Source organism: Tachysurus fulvidraco, chromosome 16 (assembly GCF_022655615.1).
Source record: "Tachysurus fulvidraco isolate hzauxx_2018 chromosome 16, HZAU_PFXX_2.0, whole genome shotgun sequence".
Lineage (NCBI taxonomy): Eukaryota > Metazoa > Chordata > Actinopteri > Siluriformes > Bagridae > Tachysurus > Tachysurus fulvidraco.
This window is the reverse complement of record NC_062533.1, coordinates 13818144-13839721: the sequence shown is the minus strand read 5'-3', so window position 1 is coordinate 13839721 and position 21578 is coordinate 13818144. Positions and strand designations below refer to the sequence as shown.

At 37.2% G+C, this 21578-nt stretch overlaps 1 protein-coding gene across 3 annotated transcripts in view; it reads left to right on the top strand.

Moving 5' to 3' along the window:
* The window catches only part of LOC113648255 (serine/threonine-protein kinase D3), a 50825-nt gene that overhangs the window by 16559 nt on the left and 12688 nt on the right, over nt 1-21578 (top strand). For 2 of the 3 annotated variants that reach the window (XM_027155367.2, XM_027155365.2), the window contains exons 3-10: nt 8821-8959; nt 14104-14235; nt 16606-16763; nt 18405-18597; nt 19010-19087; nt 19272-19443; nt 19817-19940; nt 20253-20330. In XM_027155367.2, the coding sequence (XP_027011168.1) occupies nt 8821-8959; nt 14104-14235; nt 16606-16763; nt 18405-18597; nt 19010-19087; nt 19272-19443; nt 19817-19940; nt 20253-20330 (1074 nt within the window). The remainder of the gene's footprint in view (nt 1-8820; nt 8960-14103; nt 14236-16605; nt 16764-18404; nt 18598-19009; nt 19088-19271; nt 19444-19816; nt 19941-20252; nt 20331-21578) is intronic. The other variant, XM_027155366.2, reaches the window with a different exon arrangement.

The window sequence follows — 21578 nt, the reverse complement described above, 5'->3', positions numbered from 1 at the left end:
TTAATACCTGACCAATGTCTATATTTTGACGTTGATCGTGTTTTGAGTTTTGAGATTCTATTTTAAATATTCCTTTTTATATCCGTCTCCACTCACTGTCTATGACGACATGAATCATAAATAGAGAAAATAGTTTGTTAAATGTTTTGATATAGCTGTAAATATTCACATACAGTATGTGTGTACGTATATATTTATTTCAAGAAAATACAAAGAAAAACTACCGACATATTGGACTACTTTTAAAATATTAGTCATTGCTGTGTAAAGAATGATCATAGACTCTGTATTTAAATCTATGTGGTTTGGAAACATAGGGATTTTTGATGCTAGTCCTGTCAGACTCTCGTTCCCTTTTTTTTTACTCCCAAGTTTACAGTCAAGCTTCATCACACCTAACAGATCTATGATCAGGTGTCTGTGCTGTTTAGTTGATGTGATGTGCTGCTCCTGTCTTGGTTGTACATCATGGCTGTGCTCGTGTATTCACAGTAATGATGAGCGATGAGTTGTGAAACGGAGCTTTAACCTGTCGCAACTTCTGGGGCTCATTTTAAAACCAGTAGGCATGTTTTTGTTTTGTATAAAATCAATATATTCATTTTATTTACACAAAAGGCTTTATTTTATTCACCAATGTGGTACATCAGGAGGTCTTTATTTGGACACATTCATGCTAGAAAACTAACCATTCAAAAGTAATATGAAGTCATTTTGATTACCTAATGAGTTTTATTTTATAATAGACTTATTTTTATTGGTTCTGTAGTAACAACTCATTTATAACAACTCGTAGGTCTGTCAGTTCATATAACCTAAGCCAAATGAACAACATATAATTAATCATTTTGCAGAGGTTTTTTTAAAAAAAAATTTTTATAAAATATTTTTGTGATTTTATTATGGAAAATTACTTCAATTGGAGAAATTTCAAGCACAGAATTCTCCTTTTTTAGCTCCTAACAATTAAGAAATTATTTATATATTGACATTTTATGTGGTGAGAAAAAGGAGTCTGACATCTGTTTCAACACTTTATTAAAGTCAGGGATAAAACTACATATTTAAGTTTTTCCATCGTGGGAAAATCCTCAAGACAGAATATGAAATGCTTATTAGTCTTGCTGCAACAGATGGTTTTGTTTATTAACTTCAGGAGAAAGGGAATAAAATGATGCCGTGTGTAGCTGTTATAGCAGCATAAAGTTGCTAGTAAAAGCTTGATGTTTTTAAATGAAGCAATTTGGCGCAGTATGACAGGAAGTAACACTTAGAAATGCTGTAATACTTTAGCACGTGTCTTGCCACATTATTTTCCTGTAACAGAAGTCCTTGTGTTTATAGCCTTACTTGCACTGATACAGAAATGAGTCGTTAACAATAGTTACTTAATTAACTAGTTCATTTTTTTTTCTTCTTGTTTATCAGCAACGATTTGAGCTCACAGCCCAGCTTTAATTGTTTTTAAATATTCATCCACTCAAGACGTCAAGACATGCTAGGTAATTCAATTCCAGGCTCCGCCTCTCGCCCAGCGTTCCCGGGATAGGCTTTGAATCCGCTGTTCCTTCACCAGGATAAAGTGCTTACTGAAGATGAATACATAAATAAATGACAGAATACATCTTCATCCCTTGTGCATTGTACCTGTAATATATGTTCACCATCATTTGCTAGCAGATATGTTTTTTGTCATATGGGGAACTTCTTAAAAGGAAGAAAACCAACACTGCCAGTAGGGATGCCTTTGTAGAGAAAACAAAGGAGCATTGGAGCACTTGTATTGTTGCGAATGGGCGATGCTACAGTAGGTGATCTGGGAACGACTCATTGTAGCTCTCTGAGCCACCATTTTATTGAGAGAGTGGTTAGAAAAATTGGACAACATAACGATTTAGCTACTGATTTGTCCACCACTGTTTTAGTATTTTACACAAGAACTGCTTCACTTATATTCTTTCTTAATGATAACATTTGCATTTGCATACAAATCACAAAACAAGATGCATGGTCGGGGTTCTAACAGGCCACGCACACACACAGACACGCACGTCTTTTCATGCCTGCTCGCACACACACGCATATGCACGACTTTGCGCCCTTTATCCATTAGCCAGGTTTTAATGCTTTGAGCACCCTCATGTCTAAGCAGTGGAGTTTTAGTCAGCTGTTAATGGATTTAATGACCCCGGTATTTTCAAACCCCGGCTCAAAAGCTTGATGATTATCAAAAGTGGAAAAAAACTGTCCTGATTTCCGCAACAACATGTAACTCCTTTTGGTTGTGTGTGTATGTGTGTGTGCGCATGCTACAACACTACCATGGTTACACAGGCCAAAGATCAGGTAATGCTCTCCTGGGTATCCAAGGAGATGCTTCTGCAGCTGTGTGCACGAGTTTGGGTAACGATGGACACACATCAACGTTCAGGGCTTTTGGCCTTCAGTATTGGAGCAGACTGAACACTGGCTTTGTTTTTTTAATGCATTAATGTGAAACGCGCTTAATGTGGGTAAAATGTTAATGGGAGTGTTTGCCTTTAACTAAATTATTCCCAGGCTTTTAAAAGAGTTTTGGATGCAGTACACTTTATGTAGTTCTGAAAAAAACAAAAAACAAAAAAAAAAACAGTTTTTGAGTTCCTAAAATGCGGGTCGTAACCCTACATGGGGACACTTGTTTTACAAATGGGGTCCTGAGAGAAACTTAAATCTACTATTTTGATCCATTCATTTATTTATTTATTTTACATTTATATTTCATTTTTTATTTTTAAGAATATTAAAAATATCAGACTTTTTGTGGTCAAATTTTGAACTGTTACTGGGAGTCACATAAAGTACTAATATACTCAAGTTCATGTAAAAACAGTTATTAAATACTCTTAAATTTCCAGTTAACACAATATTTGACTATTGTATATACAGTTATAGAACAGAAATTTTGTAGTCACACTATCATGTGTCACCCAGCAGAGTTAATTTTACTGAATTTAATAACAATAACCAGTTTTCCTATTGTACTTTGTGTTCAAACTTAAAGACGAATTGAAGCCTTTATTTTGTCACAATACATTACAGCACAGTGAAAATCTTTCTTTGCATATCACAACTTTGGAGGTTGGGGTCAGAGTACAGGGTTAGTCATGACACAGCACCCTTAGAGCAGAGAGGGGTTAAGGGCCTTGCTCAGGGGCCCAACAGTGGCAGCTTGGCAGTGCTGGGGTTTGAACCCCAATCCTTTAATCAACAACCCAGAGCCATAATCGCTTGAGCCAATTTTATAATTGAGACACAGCTCATGATACCAGACATGACACCAGGTACAGAGGCCACACTTATTCACTGGGACTAATACAGAGACCAAAGCTTTGAATTGTTGAGCAGAATGTCGGGGATTCAAGCCAACACCATGAAAATCTCTAGCGGTATCGGGATTGATAAATATGTGAATATATAATTTCTCCTAAATTAGCGGAATGCTTCCGAGGAGCTTCTCGAAAGAACTGGTTCTCAGTCTTTAGGTCTATTGCCATAAACATGCTGTGGTGTTGTGTGGGGGTGGGGCATTTTATTTTCGCAACAACACCTGAATTAGCTCAACTTCTTTGGACAATTTTGACTAAAATTATATGGTGGACATTATTTGATAACCTACTTTATTAGCATAGTGTATCAATGCTAACAAAGCTTTCTTTGTACAGCTACACAATCGGTCTGTTGTCATGTTTGTACCGTATGATAGTGAATTTAGACAAATCTATTACACCTAATGCAGTTTTAACGTGTTTCACTGGAGAACACAACCAATACTGACCCCATGTTAGCAGGAAATTGAGAAACGATGTACTGTTTTAGGATTCGCCTCAAGAAAACAAAACAGTGTAGCCGAACCAGTTTTTTTCCTATGTTACTCAGGACATACTAGCAATACACACAATTGCCTTTGTAGTGTAGATGTTAGAGTAACTCGGATGTCAAGGGAAAGGCTCTAATTCCTGAAGGACTTTAGTGTATTTCACAATGTGAGGGTGGGAGTCAATGTATCTCACGCTGGGTCTCCTCCATCCTAGTGACGGTGCTCGGCGTCATGGTGGCTCGCTTCCAGTCAGCTGTGCTTCCTGTTTTGTTTTCCTGATCACTAGAGCGAGGTGAAAGATTTGTGAGCTGCTACTGCATTAGCCGAATAACTTTCTAAACCTTTGTTTCCTCTTTTGCCTTTGTGACAGATGCCACTTAGTGAGGTGCATGGTGTGTGTGTATGTGTGTGTGTATATATATATGCAAGCAGAGATTTGCTTTATTTAGAGAAGTGAAAATATAATGATTCAGATAGAGGGTTTTTTAAAATCGATTTGAATATTTCTATATATCTCAGTTTATCCGAATGTGTCTGGTTGGATCTCTGGGGAAGGAGGTATTTTGCAAGCGCTTGTTTCTCGTCCACCCTGGTTGATGTGGCAGATCAGTTCCTCAGTATTTAACTTCCTGCAACAATTCAAAACTGGAGGAGTTACACAACAGATGCTCTGACTCCCACTGTATCTAGATTTATCACTGTTGTTTAGAATGGGGAAAAATATTTTGTATCCTGTAAGTGGCCAGACTTTTATTTAAAACCTGATTTCTGTGTCATGCCACAGACATCTCAAAACCTTGAACATCCGTAGGTTTTTTTTGGGAGGTTTTAGCAATCTCCATGCTGTACATCAAACCAAAGAGAAATGAGAAAAGATTAAAGTGAGACATGAGAATGTGATGATACAGAACTACACCACCTTAGCATTGTTAGATGACATACTTTATTTATAGTGCAATCAGAATCATTAGACGTTACTGACACCATAAGAAACAGCTAAACGAAAATGTTGTAGAACATACTGTATGTTGTTATCTGGATGGTAACTTAATGCTGTTTTTCTCCTCACTCAATAAAATGGTGTAACTGTTTACAGGCCTAAAAAAGAAATGAAGCCACAGGAAATTAAGCTAATGTTTCAGATAACAGGTTTGTCTTGGAAGAAACAGGTTTGTCTTCAGCAGCTGAAGATATCAAGCTCCTGCCAATCGTCAGCCTTTTATACATCGATACTGAAGAGCTGCTGCATAGTTTATTATTATACGTTGGTTAGTATTAGTTTGTTGTTCGAAGTTTCCAAATTACCTTGTTCACGTTCTTTTCACAGTTGTTAACCGGAGCTAGGGTGAGGTGGGGTTGGGGGCTTGGTTTGGGGTGGAAATAGGGTGAACTGGGGGTTTAGGCTTGGGCAGAGACTCACAGGGGGCGAATGGCAAGAGCTAACAATTAACTTGCTAATTACATTGTACATGTTCACATGCAGAATATTTAACTGGCTGGTTTAGGTTTGTCTTGTTGAAAATTACACCTTCTGTGTGGGTTTACTCACCAGGCTGAAAAGCTAAAATTAACTTGGTTTTTCGCTGCCATTTTTACTGACCAATGGTGGTAATTATAGGTAGCTTATGTCTCCAGAAGTTTTTTTGACTAACTGCCTATGTCCATTAACACACCATTACAGTGGTCTAAGGTTTGCTTAACTTTTAGAAAACATTTGTATGATTTAATTCAATATTAAACTTCATGGGGTTGTTTTGCTTCATTCCAGTTTTGCATTACATTTGTTTCTTTTTACTATTAAGACACAGGCCACACAGCTGGCCATTTTTAAGGACAGTTGTATGTCCATGTTTTAATATAATTTAATTTGTATGTATGTAATCAAAGTGCATTTTATATTATATTATATTTATTTATTTAACAAATGTTTGAAATCTAGTAAGATCGAATAGGATTCAAATCAACACCCAGTGGATGTTACTGTCAAGTTGGTGCTAACATAACATTGAAAAAGACATGCTAGTGGAAATTTATATTATTGTTTGGGCATTTAAAGGTGACCGGGTCAAACAGAAGGCCGTTGTTTATTGTAAGGATCAGTGTTTTGCATTGATATTTTCCAAACCTGGAAGAGGGATTTAGATCAAGCCCACTTGCAACAGTATAGTGCTAGACCACGACAAAATAGATGGGACAAAAAAAAACTAGACAATAAAATCTGTGACATGCTGTTTTAGAGCAGTGCTTTTGAGATGAGTGATGATTGAACAGTGGTGTGACTTGTTGTCCAGACAATATGATAAGATGTGTCCTCTGAGTCACTCTCTTGATGTTTTGCCTGCTGTTTAATGTGACACCTGAGACACCGTCCATTTGTTTTCAGCTGAGTAAATTGCGTTATTTTATTTTGTCTAAGCTGCCACCTGCACTTCTGCCTTTCATTATCTAAAGCCAGGGGCATCAACATGGCAGGCTGGTCAGGAGAGCCAGAGTGTGACCTGGATCGAGTCACTGATTCAGTCGGCGTGAGAAAAATCAATGTTTTTTTCCTGAACTATTTGTAACGGTTTGCAGCAAAGACACATACATGTTTTGTATCAGTGGTCGATGAACATATCACACGAAACAGGCTTTTTAGCTGGCATAGTCGTCATCGGATCACGGCTTACTTTTACACAGTTACGTTTTTAATGCATGCTTTAGGTGATATATCAGATATATCAGAACATACAGAATGTATTTCCGTGTTTGAAAAGATAATCAGTTGTATTTTACAATGTTAATACATTTAACTCTTTAGCTTTAAGAGTTTTAAAGTAAGTTGCTCAGTTAAAATCCACTATTTTAGATAATTATCAATACTAATAGTAAGCACATATGGCTGTCCGTATAATTTTTTTGCTGTGGGAGAGCATAAATAATTTACGTTGCTCTCTGGAGCGTTACGTATAGCATGTCTGCTAATAGTCTGGCTGCATCCTGAGACAGTGCTGTTCATTGTCCTGTTAGCCGGTAGACTTTGTTTCTTTTATTCAAATGCATGAGATAATATGATTAACATTGTTTTAGCTTTGTATCATTCTACAATTCTGTAACATAATGCTGTATTGTTGAGGTTGGGCTTCACTGGAGGGATTACCCCGGGTTTTCAAGAGGTTGTTTCAATGCTACATGCTGACTGTAGGGTGTCATTTGCTGAGCCTCAGGCATTATTGATGATGATGGGCAGATGAATGAATGGCTGAGCTGCGCTGTGAGGTTCAGGTTTCCAACCCGCCCTATTTCAATTGATCATGAAGAGAATACACAGTACAAAATACACAATACACACACAAAACAGGCATGACACTGACCTACTTTACATGAACATTTATGTGTATTATGTCTTGTATTTAGTCTCAGGAACAGTCTAAAGGATCTTATCTTGATTTATTTAATCCTTTATGTAGACATTAGTCGAATCTATTATGTAGACATTTGTGATGTATTCATGGAAAATTTGACTTGAGAGAAACATTAAGTCTATAGATAAGACAGCAGGGATTTTATGGCTATATTTTGGGTAAACTGCGTAATGCTTTTTCCTATAAAGCATTGAAACCTGTATCGGTTGCAGATATAGTGAGCAGTGTGCCAGGCAGCAGCACAAACTACCCATTATCCACAAATTCACTCTGTAGTTTCTGGTCACAGTCAACTAGGCTAAAGAACTGTTTTTATGGCTGTCCTTTTCTAATCCAGTTAATACCTTATTCCTACTGAGGCACTTTATAGCACACTGCAATACTTTGTCACGTTTGCATTTGCTCACATTGTTTTCTACTTGCAATACTGTGTATATTACATTTATATTGCTTTAATCAATCATTTGTTGAATCAGCTTTTTGCAGGTTAGCATTAAAAACAGTATTTGTTGTTTGAACTACATGACCGTCTGCTAATTAAGCTAACAGGTAATGGGCCACTGTTAGGAAGGCTATCACACTAGGAAAAAACTTGTCCTGTTTTTTGTTCAGCACATAGCTGAAAACTGCACTGTCAGAGGGATCCTGGATATCGTTTTACTCTTATTGTTTTTTTATTTGCTGTTGTCTCAGACCTTCTAGTCAACAAAATCAACAAAGAAGGCTAGCACAGAAGCCTAACACTGGCTAAGCTAGCTAGAGCATAAACGGAAGATTTAAGCTTTAACACTTTCTGTGCTTTATCTAATTCAATAAGTGTTTTATGCTCTTTAGCTTTAACAGTCTAACCTACTATCATCTGTTCTGTATGAAGATTGTTTTTGTGCTATTTTACTAAATATTTTTCTTTTAAAATGATATTATTGAGCATAACTATACTTTGATTAAATAAAGATTAGGGAATGTATTAATGAAGCAATTTGGATGAGATAGACTTCTATTACTTCTATCCACTTCAGCGCAAAACAATAACAACAAAGCTTAACCCCAGACACCAAACTAGCTGATAGCTTGCACTTTGGGTAACAGGAAAAACTGTCCATTCGTATCTTCTATCCCTGTAAAACAGGCTGCAGATAGACTGAGCCATGTGCCAGGCAGCAGGAAAAATACACTCTGTATTTCCTAATATAAAAAATATCTCACATTAACATGCAGGATGTGCTAGTTAGCCAGATATCTTTAATTCAACAGGAAATAAACTTCATATATCTAATTTAAGAAATAGACCAGCAGCAATGCAGTAAACGCATGGAATTCTCTTCAGCTGTAAAGACTAAACTAGTTAACTTGTACTGTCTTGTATATTTATCATCTTGCACTTGTCTCATGCTTTATGGACTCGGTGTAGTCTTGTGTTCTGTGAAACCTGACTTGACAGATGTTTCTCATTAGATGTTGTTTAATATCTTATAATGTCATATAAAAGCAGTTTTATGATTTTTTCTACGGTAAACTAACCGAAACCTGTCTGTATGTGTCCTTATCTGGTTACAGTTTCCAGAATGTGGCTTTTTTGGCATGTACGACAAGATCATGCTCTTTCGTCATGACCTGAACTCGGAGAACATCCTGCAGAGGCTCACCTCTGCTGACGACATCCACGAGGGAGATCTGATCGAGGTGGTGCTCTCAGGTGAGCATTCAGCCAGGATCGTACTCTGATTGGCTGCTTGAGCTGCCATCCTCTCTCTGCCATTTTCTCCAAAGTATGCGCGTGCATTACATTAACATATAATACATTTTACATTAACTAAGCACAAAATCCACAAGAAACGGAGAGCCGTGTGTTACTTCAGCTACAATTTACCATGTATAGTAATTTATCTAATTCTCCATATTCAGATACTTTCCAAGTCTCTTCATTTATTCATAACCGGACAAATTGATAAACATAGATTTCATAGGATAAGCATTGCATGTTCAGAGAAAAGAATTCTAACAGTATTGCTCTGTGAGGTTGGATGCGTGTGATGGATAGTTTCACTGAAAACAAATTCCAGGATACGGGTCAAAGGTCAAAAGCACATACAAACAGGATGCTGTAGACTCAACTTTGGCCGGGATCAGGAAACCACATAAACAATCAGTGGTGGATACACACGCTTCTACAGGCTAAGCACACGATATAAACAAGAGAAAGGCGATACACAGATCAACATGTCATGACTATGAAGAATTAACTAAGGCTCAGGATTTCTCTTGTCTTAAGAGATTACAAAGAAAAGTGTATGTGATTTAAAAGGTAAAACGAGGACTACAACATGTATCAATAAATACAGATATAGCTTTATTTAATTATCTTTTTCTAAATAGCATCGTTTTATTTACTGTGTGTATTCATTCATTTTAATATTCAGAGATCAGAAGTGTAAATTAACAGTTATTCTAGGAAACACAAAATATCTCCTGTGTTTATGTGTTAAACAAATACAACTGAAGGAAATGATGAACAGAAATATTACACACACCAACGACTTTTCTGGATGTCACCTCTTTTGGATAAAAGTGTTTGGTTATCTTCAAGTTTTATGTTAAAAGGCTACAACCGTGTTGATATTTTTTAAGGTCCATTAAGGGATCACATCAGGAATGTATGGATGTATCTACCAACATATAAATGTAATAAAGGTTGGTAGTTTACAGCTTAATTAGTGGATAATGAAATAAACAGCAAATAAAAGAGACTGAGAGACAAACTGATAGGACAAAATAAGGTGCACATCATTTATAAACATTACGAAAATCGGCAATTTGAAGAATCTTTATTTTTAAGACACTGTGCAGAAAAGATCACATCTCCATATTAGAATATGCATTTTGAACTAGAAGTGTTATGGTTAGAGCTATTTTGTTCTATTTTGCCACACTGGAGTATAATTAGAATGACATTACCCCTCGAACGGATATATCTGACAACAAATCCTTAGACTCACTCTATATTTAATATACCTCTGACCTCTAGTACAGTATAGTATGAATATATATGTAGAATTCCCCCAGGCCTCGTGTGTGTGTGTGTGTGTGTGTGTGTGTGTGTGTGTGTATGTATGTGTGTGTGTGTGTGTGTGTATGTATGTGTGTGTATGTATGTGTGTGTATGTATGTGTGTGTATGTATGTGTGTGTATGTACGTGTGTGTATGTGTTGCACCTGAGGCTGCTGGTTAGATGCTTGTTTCCTCCTGCTGCGTGCACTGTGGTTGCATGTTGACAGAGTTTTGTGAAACTCAGCATAACACCTGAGCAGCTGTGGCTTTTGTTCGTATCCCTCTCATACAATGTTCTTCTGGCTGGGGACCGACAGCACACACTCACACGCACACACACACACACACACACACAACACCACTTCCTCTTGCTGCAGGCTTCTGGTGCACAGCTCTGTCGCGGTGCTTGGTTTGTGCATGCACCACATCAAACTTGGCACATTTGTTTTTAATTTCTCTCTCTCTCTCTCTCTCTCTCTCTCTCTCTCTGTCTCTCTCCCTCTCACTCTCTCTGTCTATCTCCCTGCATGTGACTGCTGCTATAAAATGTAAAGTTTTAATATTTCTATGCAAACCAGTGTTTAGCATCAGAGCGATTCTGCCTAAGTCAGACACACACACACACACACACACACACACACACACACACACACACACACACACACACACACACACACACACACTGACTTTAAAACGGGCCGCAATTCATTCACTGGCACTCAAAGATATGGTGGCTACACCTTCTTCACTGAGACTGACAGATACAGAGGCCACACCTCCTTCAGTGAGACTGACAGATACAGAGGCCACACCTCCTTACTGGGACTGACAGATAGAGAGGCCACACCTCCTTACTGGGACTGACAGATACAGAGGCCACACCTTCACTGAGACTGACAGATACAGAGGCCACACCTCCTTCAGTGAGACTGACAGATACAGAGGCCACACCTCCTTACTGGGACTGACAGATAGAGAGGCCACACCTCCTTACTGGGACTGACAGATAGAGATGCCACACCTTCTTCACTGAGACTGACAGATACAGAGGCCACACCTCCTTTATACAGAGGCTATATAAAATTACCGTTAACACAAAATAAATCTCTGTATAATCCACAGTTTTGCACCAGCACTGAAATAAAATTCCCATTAAATAAAGAGTCCCATTAATAAACCTGAGCATAAAGCAGAAATGTGTTATAACGTGAAAAACATTATCAAAGGCACCTACATTTACAGGTTCTTTACATTGAATTTAGGTTTTCAGCCTTTTTTTTAATAGCAGCTGTTATATGAATCTTAAGTGAATATTACATCATACAAACATCAGATTATTTAATACCCTACAGACGCTCATTGACCTGCTCACAATAGGAGTTACCCTAGTGATGTCATTTCCTGTCACAATGCTTTCTTGCCAGATAACAACAAACTAATTTTCTGGCACTGTTTCCAAATGCAGGATGTGACAGCACAAAGCTCTTTACCTCATCAGTGCTGCGTGCTTGAGCTCATGACATGGAGCTTGATCAAGGATACACAGGTGTTTCCGATGTGGAAATCTTTTTGTTTATTTATTTATTTTTTATTGTTTTGCATGACATAATAACACAATGATACTTTAGAACCTCAAATTTAAAATGAAACATCTTAATTAAAGAAATTAAGAAACAATGGGGAAAGCTATAAACTTGATTTAACGCTGATATTGTAGTGACATTGCTTTAAAGTGAAACTCGAGTGAGCAAAAATGACTTGCCCTGACATTTGCCCTCAGTTCCTCTTGTCCTTGTTTATGTTCCTTGCATCACTTCCTTTTATCCTCTGCGGGAGGAGCTAAGACGTAAGGAAAGGAAACAAGCAAGAGCCTTGAAGGAAACTCACTGGGTTATAACACACTAACAATTCAGGAAGATCAGGATTTAGCAAAAACAAAATTCATATTAATAATAATAAGTCATGTTTTAAAAAATGACTTACGTAAAGCTTTGATTACACATTTATTCATTTTAAAAGAACAATCAGATAGGATTTTGCCAAATTAATATATTTATACAGTGTTTTTTTTATTTGTCACGTATACAGTTTTAAACAGTAAACTTGAAATGGAAATCTGAATCCAAAGAATGAATAAAAATAAGAAAAAATAAGAAGAAATAAGAAGGGGTGAGGAGGTAAATGAAGTGAAAATACATAAGAAAAGGTAATAGAATGGAGTAAGAAGAGGTAAAAGAAATAAACATTAGAAGAGGCATTGTAAAGGCAGGTAAAGGGGTAAAATAGGAAGAGGTAATAGAATGAGGTAAGATGGGGTAAAAGAAGTAAAAATTAGAAGAGGCATTAGAATGAGATAAGAAGAGGTTATGGCATAAAATTTAAAAAGGTAATAGAGGTAAAATTAGAAAAGTTGAGAAAAAAAGAATAGAAATAAGAAGAGGTAATAGAATGAGGTACTGTAAGAAGAGGTAAAAAAAAGTGAAAACAAGAAAAGGTAATAGAGTGAGGTAAGATGAGGTAACAGGGTAAAATAAGAAAAGGTAATAGAGTGAGGTAAGATGAGGTAACAGAGTAAAATAAGAAGAGGTAATAGAATGAGGTAAGAAGAGGTAAAAGTTGTAAAAATAAGAAGAGTTAATAGAATGAGGAAAGACGAGCTAACGGAGTAAACTAAGGAGAGGAAATAGAGGTAAAATAAGAAAAAGGTTAAATAATGATGCAATAAAAGGTAATAGTGGTAAAGTAAGAGGAGGCAATAGAGCTATTAAAATGTTAATAACATTTGGTACGGTCTGAGGATGGTTACATAATTTTATTTTTAACTTCTTTGATGTAACTCTTCTGAGTATAAATATAAAAATAAAACTAAATAATGATGTTTTGATGACTTTTAATTTTGCACTGGGAGCAAGGATCATGTATGTGTGTGTTTCTTTGCATCTTTTGATACTCCTCTGAATAGTTTCCCTCCTCCGAGCGCGTTTCTCTCCGTCGATGTGTCAGGAATGTTGTTACCATGGAGGTGTTTTGCTGTGTGGATGTGAGGACGTGCTTTGTGTGTTGATCTGCTGATTGCATGGAAATAGCTGTTGATTTGTTGTGATTTGAATCCTTCAAAGCGCTTTACAAAGCCGAAAGGAATTTGGACAAACTAACAAGACAGTGTTTTATTAGTGGTCTGGTGGGAATCATAACTTTGAAATCATGTCTGACCCACTTTTACAATAAGAATGTGGTTGGCTAATAAACAAACACACAAACAAATAGCCTATGGCATTGTAGCCTGACTAGCTATGTTTGCCATGCATTTATTCGATCACCCAATCATATGACAGCAGTGGCAAAGTGCAGATACACAAAGTTTCAAGATCTTCTTTTAAAGTTCATCGCAAACATCCAGATAAGGATAAATGGTGATTTTGACCGTAGTGCGGGTGTTAAATGACTGACTGTTTCAGAAACTGGTGATCTCCTCGGAGTTTCACACACACACTCTAGACACAATGTTGTGGGAAAAAAACAGCAGTTCTGTGGACTGACGCCACTTTGTTCACGAGAGGTAGGAGGAGAAAGACTGTAGCTCAAATAACCACTCTTTACAAACATGCTGAGCAGAAAAGCATGTCAGAATGAACAATATCTCAAGCCTTGATGCAGATAGAATACCTCATCATGTTCTACTCAGCTGGAAAAAACATACGATGGTTTTCAAATCTGACCAAACTAAGACAAAGTTTTTCATTTCCTTATTCTTTTCTTGTTACAGTGTATTTATTGTGTTTGTCCTGCAGCTCTTGCCACTGTTGAGGACTTCCAGATCCGTCCTCATGCTCTGTATGTGCACTCCTACAAAGCCCCGGCGTTCTGCGATGACTGCGGCGAGATGCTGTGGGGCCTCGTGCGGCAGGGTCTCAAGTGTGAAGGTGAGCACCGACACCACTAACATCTAATCTGACTAATTATATTTCCCTGGTGTTGAAGTTTGACATTTTCACAGTGTGATATTCAAAAAAATTACAGAAAAGATTCCAGAGTTTTTGTTTCATGCACTTTTACCCTCACCTCTTGTCTGGTATTTTTGCAATCACTTTTTTCTATTTGCATCATTGCATCATTAAGATGTCAAAATCTCACCCCTGCATCAGATTTGATCAGTGAAGAGATTCTTTGATACAGTGCAACCTTATTATTTTATTTTTGTTGTACAAACATGAAGGATTCCATTAAAGCTTCAAATCTTAACTTAATATTTTCCATATTTGTATACATGTTTACATCAGAAAAAATGATGCTAGCATCATAGATGCTAATAGACATAAATGGAATTGAATCTGTATTTTGTAGTCAGTGGTTTTTAAGTTTGTTTGACTAAACATATAATAGCCATTTGTAATGCAGATAAATTAACATAGAATTAATTAATTTATTTATTTGTTTATTTATTTATTTATTTACTTGTTTGTTTGTTTGTTTGTTTGTTTTTAAACATTTTTCACTTGTCGTGGGTTTTGTGGGTTGTTTTTTGTTTGTTTGTGGCAGGAATCTACTTGACTTGGTGAAATTGCAAGCATTGAATTCTTCTTATAAACTCCTACCAGTGAAGACATACATTTAATTTCTCTCTATGATAGCTGTAGTCATGTTCATGTTCGATGCATACGCATGTTGTGATGGTCCAAAGAGTTTTCTTGATTTTGCATTAATTTCTGTGATCACAAAATCCTGGAGGGACTCATCTACTTCACATAGATATGTCCCAAATTTAGAACCTTTAACCTCTTTGGTTGCTCTTCACAGAAATGATACAGCAGAGTTTCCTAGTCAGAGGCTTTAGATATACAAAGAACTAAATGCTTAAAGCACTTTTTTCTAAGAATATTCAGAGAGCATCATTAAGAACAATTAGTGAATGTCATTTTAGGAAAAAACTATAAGAATAACGCATTAGGAAATTATGAAGGATTCTGAGAAGTTATTCAATAATGTGTTCATGACTGCTGCTGTGACGCTATTCAGTTAGGTTTGAATTTTTTTTCTGTTATAAAACCAGAATAAACTTGAAAACAAAGACAGATGATTTGGGAAGAAGCAGATAATGCCAACACATGCACACACACACACACACACACACACATACACACACACACAGTGCAGCATTGTCATGATTCCACAGCCCTGACGATCTAACCAAAGTAGGACATGAAATACGATGGAATGTAATAGCGAAAAGATTTTTGTCAGAACATGGGTGGAACAAAAAACAACGTTCACTGCTTCACACGTTCCACTGTTTTGTTGCAGTTGCTATGGAGGTTTGAATGATATTTCGAATTCCCAGTCTGCTTGTGGATAAAAAACAAGCTATCTAGCCAATCATAGCACGGGAGGTGGAACGTACCACTCAGGCACTAAGGCGATTGCTTCCATAAAGCATCTTCAGTGCATCATCAATGTACCTTAAAGTACTCATTTGAACTGGTAATCTCACCCTTTTGTCCTGGGTTTGCGGAAACTACCGTACAAACATACGAACAATTTCTCAGGTGTAATATATCGTTAAGGTGAAAACGTTTTTATGCATATATTAAAAATCTGTCATTTTCACTGAGTTTTAAATAAAAAATAATATCTGTGAGATTTACATAGGGATGTTTGTAACTTAATAGTGAAAACTATGATTTGATCCGGAGTGTGTGAGGAAGCGTAAACCTGCCTGTGTGAAAAGGTCACGTTGCAGTGATGCCGTTCCTGTGCATAGATCAAAGTAAGAGCGCTATGGGACGTTTTCCCCATGTAGGCGGCTTCCTGCCTGTGTTGCTTTGGAATGGACAAAGCTTTTATGTCCTGCAGATGTCACACTCATTTAGTGCTTGGTGTAAATTCAACTGAGGGGATATTGTATATTCTTGGTTGCTGTGGGGTTTTTTTTTTAATGTGAGTTGTTATAAAATCATGGATTATTTTAGAATGGGGTATTCATTGTACAGGAAGTGCATGAAATTAAAGCATCACATCCATAGGGTGCTTGACCTGATTGTGTTGTGTTAATGAAAGTTGACTGAAGGCCACTAGTGGGCGCTGTGGAGCTTCTACATTTCAGTGTGTAAACAGTAACATTTTGTTATATGAATACTGTACAGGGGATTTGGATATATGAGTATGCATTTTATACTCTATATGAGTGCTGATTTTGTGCATATTAAAGTGTTTTAACTGTGTGTGTGTGTGTTTGTGTGTGTGTGTGTGTGTGTGTGTGTGTGTGTGTGTGTGTGTGTGTGTGTTTGTACCTCAAGGATGTGGGCTTAATTACCACAAACGATGTGCTTTTAAGATCCCCAACAACTGCACTGGAGTACGAAAGAGACGCCTGTCTAATGTGTCCCTGCCTGGACCCTCTCTGTCCGTCCCTCGTCCTCCGGTCATTGAGAGCGTTGTCACGTCACCTGAGGAGGTACACACTCTTTCTCTCTCTCTCTCTCTCTCTCTCTCTCTCTCTCTCTCTCTCTCTCTCTCTCTCTCTCTCTCTCTTTTTCCTGCTTTACTTTTTTTGCATTTTTGTAGTAGCATGAATATTACACAGTATTTCTAAATTTCTTCATAGATTCAACGATTTCTAAAAAAAAAAAAAATTTTCAATATGTGTTTAAATATTTCCTTAGCACACATCCAATGGATTTAAATATCTAAACAACCCTGAAAAATAGCGGGTTTTTGTGATGTAAAAAAATAAGAAAACGAGATAAATAATCTCAGAACCATTTCCACTCTTATTTTGAAATTTCAGCATGTAAACACGAGGTGAAAATCACACATCCGAAGCATTTTATGGAAAAATAAGAAAAATGACATACTTTGCTGATGCACCTTTTGGTTTTCATTTTTTGTTTTAAATAATAAAATAATTTAAATTTAATTTTAAAATGTTTCTGATTTTCTTTTTTTTTTTATTTCATTTTTTGATCAAATTTAAATTTTCCCCACATGTTTTGTAATTGTTTTTCACTTAATTTTTTATAACATTTTTAAAATGATACATTTCCTATTCAATCAAATTTCAAAAGTTTCTAAAAAGATTTTTGATTGTTTTCATGCCATTTTAAATTGTCATGGAAAGGCTAGCTAACAACACATTCACTATTCAGCTGGTTGTCAAACTGGTAGTGGAGGTGGATTCAAGTGCAGATTATTTATTGTGGACAAAAGTGTAAAAGCAAGAACTGTGAACATGAACTATAGGCACAAGGCAAGAAACATACAGGCTATAAGTGACAAGGTTTCACACACACAGCAACAAGAAACTTGACAGAGAAACAGAAGAAGATACAGAAGAACTTGAAAAAAAACAACAACAGTGGTGTTAATGAGTCATAATAAGACAGGTGACATTGATCAGGGAACATGTGACCAGATCATGTGATGTACATGGGCTGATGGGTCGTGTAGTTCAGTACTTTCTTGACATTGATTTGAACATTACCAGAAATGTGAACACCAAACATAAGCTACTTTAATATCTGATGCTGATGAATTAGGTAGCTAGAACCTAACTGTGTTTAATACAAACAATGTAATCAGTCTGTTCAGGATTTCATGATTTAGCGATTGCAGAAATTAACGCAAAATGAAGCAAAGCAGAGGAGCGTGCAGGTTTGCAAAATTTCAGGGCTTGCACAAGATGTGATAAGTTCATGGGTCAAACATGAGTACAGCTCTCATAGAATGTAATTGCATATGTGTGTTCACTGGTAGGAGTTTAAAAGAAACACTTTGTGCTAGCAATTTCACCAATTCTGTTTTATTTTTATTTATTTTTTTCAAAATTAAAAAAAAAGCAGAAGAAAAAAGAAGCAAAAACCTATGAAAAAAAAATATGTTAAAAAATTCTATAAGAAATGATTTCGTGGAATTAAATTGATTCTGTATATACACCTAACATTGACTGCTAATAAACTGCCCTATTAACAAACCTAAACATTGTACAACGTTGCTTTGTCTAAATTCCTTTGTCAGAAAATTTCGGCTTTTCAAGTAGGCAATGAGTGAATCTTGTATCTTTTAACATTATTAACACACTGTGTATGTCTGTGTATAGCAGAGACCGTTGTTGGAAGCAGGAAAACGGATCCCGTCCTGGAGCGGCCGGCCCATCTGGATGGAAAAGATGGTGTTGGGCCGAGTCAAAGTGCCACACACCTTCAACGTGCACACGTACACACGACCCACTATCTGCCAATACTGCAAACGTCTGCTCAAGGGCTTGTTCCGTCAGGGCATGCAGTGCAAGGGTACAACAGTGCACATACATATACTATACCATATGTCACTATAGATCACAGTGCTGTAGAAGTCTAGATTCTGATTGATCAGGAGATGAGACAGTAGTTCCAGCTGTATAGAAAACCACAGGTTTATATTATTATGAATAAAACACTTAGACATGTTGATATCACAAAAGAATCATGTTTGTAGAGTTTATCAGTGTTTATTATCAAGCCTGTTGATTTATTAGTACTCACTGATTATTTTCCTGTAACAACACATCCCACACTACACACTAAAATCCCCATAACACTGCAATTATATGAGAAGGGTCTTGATATAGGGAAATAAATAAACCCGAGTACTGTTCATGGCTCATGAGCCGTGTAATGATGTTAAATCTGTTTGATCTTTGACGTGTTTTTATCACACTTTCAGATTGCAAATTCAACTGTCATAAAAGATGTGCGTCGAAAGTGCCGAGAGACTGCCTGGGCGAGGTCGTGTTTAACGGAGGTGACAGCTTGTTAACACATTCTCACATTTTAATATGGGGCTATCAGCCAGGAAGAAGTTGAATTCCCATTAGCTCAGTGATGGACAACATTCTTTCACACACTGTCATTGGTTTTACAGTGGAGAAAATTGGTGTGTGTTTGTGTGTGTGTGTGTGTGTGTGTGTGTGTGTATGTGTGTGTAGAGCCAGCCAGCCCAGGGATCGACTCTGAGGTCACAATGGAGGTGGACAGCAGTGATGTGAATAGCGAGAGCAGTCGAGGAATGGATGACCCAGAGGAGGCGAACACTCCAGAGGACATGGATGCTCACTTCATGGATGGAGAAAAGGACGAGGAAACGGTGAAAACGATCAGGTGATTATGGGTCCTGTCTAGATATTTACTCCTTCTTCTCAGACCGATTTTTTGACACTTTTTCATCCATTTTCATCCATCATCACATGTGGTAGCTTAAGAAGTTATGGAAAGAAAGGGGTAGCTCAGTGGATAAGATGTTGGACCTCTGCTTAGAAGGTTGTGAGGTCAAATCCCAGGACCACCAAGCTGCCAGTCCAGGGGCCTGAGCAAGGCTCTTGACCCTCAACTGCTCAGTAGTATAAATAAGATAAATGCCATAAATATAACCTTGCAACATTGAGTTGAGTAGAAATACTGGCTAAAATGTGTCTAAAATTGTGTGCATCATCTTGTTAGCTTTCTCTGACATGTCCGTGTGTCCTCTCTCTAGTCCCTCCACCAGTAGTAACATCCCTCTGATGCGTGTGGTTCAGTCCATCAAACACACCAAGAGACGCAGCTCCACCTTGGTAAAGGAAGGATGGATGGTGCACTACACCAGCCGAGACAACCTGGTGAGATATGTAGCGTAGAACAGGCTTACAGGTGACAGATTAAAGGGAAAAATCTGATACTGTCTAAAACACCACTCCAAAATCCTAGAAATGTATTCAAAAGATAGAGAGCAGCATTTCAGAGCCTGCGGTTTTCTTTTAATTTGACACCTACTGTATCTGTAAACTGATGCTATATTTAAATACAGCATTTCAGTTGTGTGTACAGGAACAAGAGGTTGAAGTCGGTGTGAAATGATAATAGCATTATGAAGTGCATGTTGCTGATTGTTGCCTGCTGATTACTGAATTTTTTTTTTGTTTGCTTTTTAGAGAAAAAGACATTACTGGAGGCTGGACAGCAAAAGTTTGACCCTTTTCCAGAATGACTCTGGAGCCAAATACTACAAGGTAAAGCTCTCTCTGCTCACTGCCACAGCAGATGAATTCTCTTGGCAGTTTTATTTTAAACATTCGGATTCATGTGCGTGTGTGTATGTGTGTGTATGTGTGTGTGTGTGTGTGTGTGTGTGTGTGTGTGTGTGTGTGTGTGTGTGTGTGTGTTTAACCATGTTGTTACTTATAGCTTTCATTTCACTGTCATATAAATCTGTATTTAAATCAATTGTTGTGTTCAGGCTTTTCCACACAAACACCACTGCATATGCATAATCATGTAGTAGAAATGTAGTGCTGAAGTAAAAATAAAGATTTTCCAGTAAATCCCTCCACGTTCTGTAGCCATACACATAGCCCCACCCCCTCATCTCCAGCACTATACTATACAGTACATATGGCCACGCTTCCTGTAGATACACACTTGCTCTCACCCCAACAACAGTCTGGAGCTATATACCTGACCCAGCCTACTTCGTCCCACACAATCAGCTGGCATTATATTCAATTTAATTTAGTTTTATTTTATTTGTTTAGCAAATGGTCATAGTCTCAGAGCAGCTTTACAGAAATCTAAAAATTCAAAATAAAAATGACTTAAGATTAAAATTTTAATTTATATTTATAATTAAACTCCCTGAAACGAAATGAGGAAGAAATCACGAGAGGAAACAGACTCATATGGGTGAGAGCAGGTAGAGTGATTATATCATTTAGTCCAACTGTATATAATCAAGTGAAGTTGTATAACCAAATTCATTATATATTTAACATAAATTCTTTTATGCCAGAGCCATCAAATGAAACACTAACGCAAGATCCACACCTAGTTTTTTTTTCTTCCCTTATCGCTCTGGTCCTGTATTCACCTGGTGCCGTCTCCGGTTCTTTAACACTTGGCCTCACACTCTCAGTGGTCTAAAGATATTATATTGGCCCGGCCCCTCAAAACATTTAAACTGTGAGACGTCTTGGTCGAAACCATCATATTGTAAAGTGGTGTTATTGAACCAACAGAGATTCATTCAATTTCTACATGTCAGTTGTACTATCACATTCTTAACATAAGCATGTCATGTGATTGAAATGATTTGTAGCTGATACTCCAGACATATGATACATACTGTAAGATGCATCAACATCATTGCAAAACAAAATATTTGAATGGCATGAGTTTAGCATGAGTTTAGCACTCATTTTCAGAAATACTTTCAACAAAGGGTTTAAAGTATTTCTGGAGTAAAACTGTGAGGTGAAAATGAG